At 52.2% G+C, this 7,116-nt stretch overlaps 1 protein-coding gene across 3 annotated transcripts in view; it reads left to right on the top strand.

Annotated features, from left to right (window-relative positions):
- The window catches only part of ZCCHC7 (zinc finger CCHC-type containing 7), an 88,068-nt gene extending 82,393 nt beyond the window's left edge, over positions 1–5,675 (top strand). For all 3 annotated transcript variants that reach the window (XM_064736123.1, XM_064736124.1, XM_064736125.1), the window contains exons 9-11: positions 1,285–1,386; positions 3,946–4,063; positions 4,485–5,675. In XM_064736123.1, the coding sequence (XP_064592193.1) occupies positions 1,285–1,386; positions 3,946–4,063; positions 4,485–4,933 (669 nt within the window). In that variant the 3' untranslated portion in view covers positions 4,934–5,675. The remainder of the gene's footprint in view (positions 1–1,284; positions 1,387–3,945; positions 4,064–4,484) is intronic.
- Positions 5,676–7,116: the final 1,441 nt, after the last annotated feature.

Below are 7,116 nucleotides of genomic sequence, written 5' to 3'. Positions count from 1 at the left end.
GACACTCCTCATGCTGAAATCTACCCACAATAATGGTGACTGATCCACTAAACAAACCAGACAGATTTTTTCCCCAGAGGGACTACGCAAGGTCTTGCATTTCAGTTTGTTGGTTTTTATTTCCTTGTCTCTTCTACATACTTATGATAAAGGAATACCTGAAAAACTGAGCCAGCTTAGTGTGTCACTTACACACTGCTGTTAGCCGGAGACCTCTTGCTGTGAGACATGGATGGGAAATACACGGATTGTTTTATAGGTGGTCCTTTTTCCCTTTCCCTGTTTCCCCACCTTTTGTCACAAATCACTGTTGGATGTGTCAGTCTTCTTAGTCTTCCCTCAGGCCCCTCCTGGTGCGTGGGTGTGAGCTAAGGAACATGACTCTGAAACACACATTTAAACCCAGGGCTGGGGAGTTCACAGCGAGGTGACGCTGCAAGTGTGATCAGATTCACAAAGAGCAGCACTGGAAGGTTCCTCTTGTTCCTGCCTATTTTACAAACACTGCTGTCATTCTTTTGGAGGCTCCGACTGAGAGCGCAGTGGCTCCCACAGCACAAGAGCATGGCAACACACGTTTAAAGAAAAAAGCCATTCCTGCGACGAGCTTTGCCAAATGCTACGATTTTCTGTGAAATCAGGGCCACTTTTCCATGCCTCTTTAGCCCCAGAGAGAAGGAAACACGCAGAGTTCAGTAAGGTGGCTCCTAAGCCCCACAGCTTCTGGGCAGGATTCTTGCATCCCTTGCCAGTCCTGGTGCCTCCCCCTAAAACAAAACACAACCCTAAAAATAAAACAAATTCTATCACAGATTCCTACTCGGCCTCTCTCTGAGATCTACGGCCTGAAAAACCATTGTTACAAAATTTAACTCCAGGAATGCCTGACTCTACATGTCTGTGCTGTGGAATATGGGACTGGTGTCCCATTCCCTCTGTGGCCATGGCATTGTGCCTCCCCAGGCGTGTCTGACAGCCCCTGTGAGAGGAGAGGGGCTGGCACACAAGGAGGAGGGGGCAGATAAATGAGCAGTTTGCATTCAGAGCTGAAATAACATGGCCTGGTGGACAAGATGCCAGTGATGCCCCTTCCCAACTCATTTGTGATGCTCAGCCTGAACCTCGCTCTACAGAATTACAGTAGCGCCAAACTCAGTATTCCAACGGCAAGCAGGAATGTATTGATCTAGGCTTAATAAAATAGTGTTTATGTAATTGTAATTTATTTTTAATTCAGTGCTCAGAGTACTGCCAGAGCTAACTGTTGCCCGTTTCCCCCTGCAGACCAAGCCGGGACCCATCCAGGCAGCCGGCTCGCCCTCGCCCTCGGAGCGCGCGGTCTCCGTCTACTGCTACAACTGCTCCCGCCAGGGACACCTGGGATATGTGAGTCTGGGGGCACCCCGGGGGCAAACCAGCCCTGAGCGGGGCACACAGCTGCTCACGGCGGAAACTGACGCAGGCTTATCAAACCTGGACCAAAGCGCAGCAAAGGGCTGCATCAGGGAAAAGCTGCAGTGCTGGGAACTGCCCCTCGTGCGCTCCGGGTTCATCTGCAAGATGGGTGCTCAGTCTGTTGTACCCCTGGGGTTCCATCAGCCAGCCCTGGCCCCTCCCAAATTCTGTCAGTTCGCTCTTCTTTGCCATTTATCAGTGGAAACTGCTTTCTTGTCACTGGATTGCAGGTCAGGTGTTGCCATCTGCACCCCCAAGCTTTGCCATTCCCACTGCCCCATGCAAGGGACACCTGTGCAGCCTTCTTTTACCTGTCCTAGACAGCCCTGGCTGTCTGATGGCAACAATACAGGGGGGAAAGGGAACTATGGGGAGAGCAGAGGACATCTAAACTGCAATAACGTAACTATACATAACTATACATCACTAAAGCTTCTCTTAATATTCACACGATGGTTATCTTTTAATTGTGAGAGTCAATCATCTCATTATCCATCTGTAACACACGCTGTCTGTGTGGGGCTGGAGGGAAGAGCTGCAAAAGCCACACTGGTGTGTGAAGGGATCCCACCCACCTAATTTAGAGAAAGGGAGGCAGGTAACAGCTGCTGTCTCTCCTAGGGAGGTTCATTGATTTGAGACTGCCTGGGAGAGAGAATATTCATTGGAAACAGTTGCTGGATACAGCTTTTCTTCCCCCTTTCTTTTTTTCCCCACATTCAACATCATGTCAGGTTTTTCACCACACTCAGCCCAACTATTTGAGTGCTGTTTTGGGAATCTTCAATTTCTGCCTGCCTTGTGCTGATCCTTACTTGTAGTTTCCTGGTTTAGGTCAACATCTGACCTAAGTTTAGCATTGTCCTTCTGTAAGGTGCAGCCTGGTAAAGGAGACATCATGAGCCTTAAGTGGCTTCAGTACCTGCACTTACCAATACAGAGCAAATAATAGGGTTTGTTCTTTTATGGAATAAGTGCAGGAGCCAAGCCACAAATATTCTAGAAAAGGAATGTTAATCATGCATTGGATGGGTTAAGCTTATTTTTTCCTGTGGCTTAGAAACCGCAAATTGCCAGCAAATTCCTCTCTGCCCTTCTTCTGCCTGCTCTTGTGTGTCAGCCCATTCAACTATCCAGTGCATTTTGTTAAAAGTTTGGGCCTTTAGTTTAGCCTGGCTCTCAAGACATGGATCAAACTGCGTGCACAGCAGTGAAAAACTTACACTCCTGTTGCAGGTGTTGGGGAATAGGCTGGCATGCACATGGTGCCAGAGTCAGCACTGTCCTGGCCCCAGGGCTCTCCTGCTCTCGGGAGGTTGCAGGTTATTGCAGCCCTGACACTGTCAACAGGCTCTGTTTCAGGCCCCACGTTTGAAGAAGCAGTCAGAGCTCTTCAGTTCTCAGTCTCAGAGTTGTTTATTGTTTCTTATCTATAAAAGTTTTTCTCCTGCCCTGCCCAGGTCCATCCAGCAGGACAATTCCAGGCACTCTGCCCGCCCCTGAGGTGGCGTTATCTCTTTATACCACAAACTACACATAACATGTTTACAATTACTTTCCAATACCCATCACCTGTGTTAGACACTGAGCTGCTACTCTAAACCAATCCAAAGGTGCCAACATCACAGCAGAAGATGGAGGTAGAGAAGAAGAAGAAGAAAGGCTGGACATGCCCAAGTCCCTCCGTCTTGTCCCCAAAACCCCTGTTCTAAAAACCTTGAAATCTACTTTTTCACCTTGTGATAATTTTATTATTACACTACTTAAACTAATTTTATTACTACACTACTTAAACTTCTGTGGCTTTCAGGTCTTCACACAAAGCTGGTAATTTGCTCCATGGGCTGTAATCAAACCCCACAGGTGCTCTGGGCTGTGTGCCAGGGTCTCTGAGCCCCCTGGCAGGATCCTGGCAACTCTGTACACCCTGAGGGATGTACTGAGTTCTGACATCCTCCTCTTCTTTTCCCCTTTCGTTAGAAACAGAAAACCCCAACCCTACCCCTGCAGTGTGAAGTGTTGGCAGCAGCCTGCAGCAGGCTCGGCCTGTGGTTTGTCCCTGTGAGGGGGTGGCACACCGTGACACAGTGACACCCGTGGCTGCTCCCCCGTCCCCTCTGGGCTGCAGCAGCGTCGTGCCAAGGGTCCCAGGTGCCAGGCTGCCCTGCCAGGGCCAGCTGTGTGCACGCAGCAGTGCTGGCTCCTGCCTGGCACAGGACTGCCCTGTCCCTGTGCCCAATGGCTGTGCCAGCAGCTCACCTGCTGTGTGCCTGTCTGCACCTGGCCATCACAGCCTGTTGTGTGGCTATCACAGATGTGAGGGAACGGCAGGAAATCCCTTCTGTGTGCTCAGACAGCACCAGTGTGTGCAGGAGAATCACGAGCTGGTCATGAGAATGTCACAGGACAGAGCAGAACCTGCAGGCCTGGCCCATTCACTCCAGGAAATCCCCCCTCAGGCAGCTCCAGTGACCTGAATGTGTTTTGCAGGAGTGCTCAGAAAAGAGGATGCAGGGGAACATGTTCCCCACTTCTCCCTTCGTCTACTACTACGATGATGAGTGCGACATCAGGAGGAGAGCCAACAGGTTGAAAAGAAAGGTGGCAGGTACAGTGTGGTTTGGGACATCCCTCCCACCTTCCAGCCTTTTTGGAAGCATTGTGGGATTACTTCCATGTGTTGGGAAAAGCTGGGTGGATTTGAACAGGTAGCCTGTTGGTAGTAAAAGATTTGTGACTTTACTCATCTATGTCTATCATGGAAATTGACTGTGTCAAAGTCATTCAGGGAGCATTGTCGGATGTTTTAATTCTGAAAAATCTGCTGACATTAAAAGTGCCATGAAATAGGAGGAAGGGGATTAAATCACGATTTGCTAAGATTCTAGCCTGATGACAGAAAAAACCCACGGTGAAGAAATCTGCCAGAGATAAATTGTTGTTTAACTTCATACAGGGGAGAGGTGTGATGGCTCAGGTGCCCGGCTGTAGGGTTGTTAGGTACTGAAATAATCCCCTCTGCTTTGCAGACCTGCAGGAAGCCGGCCTCCTGCCCGAGCAGCCCGAAACACCCCTGCAGGAGGAGCCGCTCGAGGTGCCCAGCCACAAGAAAAAGAGCAAACTCTGGAAAGAGCAGCAGGGCAAGCCCTGCAGGAGCAGCGAGCAGCACAAGAAGATGAAGGTGAAGCGGGTGAAGAAGGCCCAGGAGGAGAGGCAGAGGAGGGCTGCTGGGATCCACGGGGACCCGGAGGATTTCCCTCGGGGGCACAAGCTGCAGGGCTGCAAGGGCAGCAGGGCCCAGCGCAGGGCCCTGCCCCAGGCACCCCCAGGCTGCAAGGCCCTCAGCGTGCACCAGCCCCCAGAAGGTGCCAAAAGGAAGAAGAAATGGAAAAAGCAGAAAATTGCCAGTCCTGACAGCAGGGACAATCTGTTCCTTATAAAACAGAGGAAGAAGAAGTCCAAGCAGAAATCCTGGTGATGGCGGGTGGCACTGGCATTCCCTGCTCTGGCTCTGCCTTCTCTTTACTCCTGTCCCTCTCCTAGCACATGAACTGGAGTCTGTCCCTGTCCCGGCCTGCTGGGCACCACCACCCTCACTGTCCATCTCCACAGCCACGGGGACCCCTCCATCTCTGTGAGCCCCCCGTGCCAGCAGCACCCACAGCTCCTGCCAGGGCCTCACCAATGTGCTGTACATTCATTTTCCTTGCTTGGGGCTGTGGGGGCACCTGGCCCTGGCAGGGTTGGTTTGCTCAGCAGTCAGCCATGGCTGTGCTGTTGGAGCACAGCGCCTCTGGGCACGCAGGCAGCAGGGTGGGCACAGAGCACATCCCCTGGGGCAGCAGGGTGGGCACAGAGCACATCCCTGCCAGCAGCGGGGTGGGCACAGAGCACATCCCCTGGGGCAGCAGGGTGGGCACAGAGCACATCCCCTGGGGCAGCAGGGTGGGCACAGAGCACATCCCCTGGGGCAGCAGGGTGGGCACAGAGCACATCCCCTGGGGCAGCAGGGTGGGCACAGAGCACATCCCCTCGGGCAGCAGGGTGGGCACAGAGCACATCCCCTGGGGCAGCAGGGTGGGCACAGAGCACATCCCCTGGGCAGCAGGGTGGGCACAGAGCAGAGCACATCCCCTCGGGCAGCAGGGTGGGCACAGAGCACATCCCTGCCAGCAGCAGGGTGGGCACAGAGCACATCCCTGCCAGCAGCAGGGTGGGCACAAAGCACATCCCTCGGGCAGTGGGGTGGGCACAGAGCACATCCCCTGGGGCAGCAGGGTGGGCACAGAGCACATCCCCTGGGGCAGCAGGGTGGGCACAGAGCACATCCCTGCCAGCAGCGGGGTGGGCACAGAGCACATCCCTGCCAGCAGCGGGGTGGGCACAGAGCACATCCCCAGGCAGTTCCCTCCCCGGGCAGGGACAGCCAGGGCTCCCCCTGTGCCCCGGGGTGCAGCAGTGCCCCCCATCCAGCCCGCACCCTCCGGGCTCAGCTTTGGGGATCCACCCTGTGCTGGCCAGCTGGCCAGCAGAGCAGGAGTGAGCAGCTGGGCCTGGAGCACAGTTTACCTCTCCCACTCAGTCTGTCCTTGTTCCTTGTCATGTGCTGGAGGAAAAAGGAGTGGAGTATGAAGAGCATACTTGGTTCCAGTCACACTGTGCTAAAATCAAATTTTTTTTAAAGACAGTTATTTTTGTACACTGGAATTCAGCATGTTGTTTTAAGGTTTGTAAGAGTAAAATGCTTTATCAAAGGACTAACACAAATAAAACTTTACATGAGAAATATGAAGAGAATGGGTTTGTTCCTCATTTCCTTGCATTCCAAACATAATTGAAAACAGCATCATGTTCTCTTTCCTGCATCACCACTGCCAAGAGTAAAGGAAAAAGTAAAGCATTTGTACTCTAGTGTTGTGAAAAGGGAATGATCTGTACCCTGCTGCTGTGTGAGGTGCTCTGTGCTGTACCTGTCCCCAGTGAGCAGCTGAGGGTGACAGCACAGTGTCACTGAGGTGCAGCTCCTCCCCTCCTGAGTTAAATTAGAGGCTCTTGATACCCTGAAAGGCACCCAAGAAAAATGTGAGGACTCTCATTGTGGCACTGTTATCCCATCACAGAGCTCCCTAAATTCATCAGGTTTGTGTTTAGCAAACTCAGCAGTGGGGCCACAGGTGTTCTGGTGACCATGTCATCCTGTTTCAGAGGTATTTGTGATATATACATACCTAGTATTTGTAAACCTGATGTCTAGCTTTGCTTCAGCACATCCTTGGCAACAAAAAATAAGTTATGCTTACCTTCGTTTATTACTTGATTGAAAAATTCCTGATGATACTGAGACGAAAATCAGTTTTAGCCTTATGGAAAAATACACATTGCACAGCCAAAGGTGTCTGTGGGTGAAACACCACACATTGCACAGCCAAAGGTGTCTGTGGGGTGAAACACCACACACCCACCAGCCAAAGGTGTCTGTGGGGTGAAACACCACAGCTGCCGTGTTTGGTCAAGCAGCAAGGGCCAGACCAGCCAAGGAACATCACACCCAGCTATGTTGGTGTTTTTCCAGTACCAGTGCAGTGCAGAGGTGCAGCAGGGCTCAGGTGCGAGTTCATCCTGACTCCCCCGAGCCCCAGGTCCCTGCCAGCGGGGTGGTGC

Source organism: Zonotrichia leucophrys, chromosome Z (genome assembly GCF_028769735.1).
Source record: "Zonotrichia leucophrys gambelii isolate GWCS_2022_RI chromosome Z, RI_Zleu_2.0, whole genome shotgun sequence".
Classification (NCBI taxonomy): Eukaryota; Metazoa; Chordata; class Aves; order Passeriformes; family Passerellidae; genus Zonotrichia; species Zonotrichia leucophrys.
The sequence above is the reverse complement of the archived record's forward strand: the minus strand, read 5'-3'. Positions and strand labels throughout refer to the sequence as shown.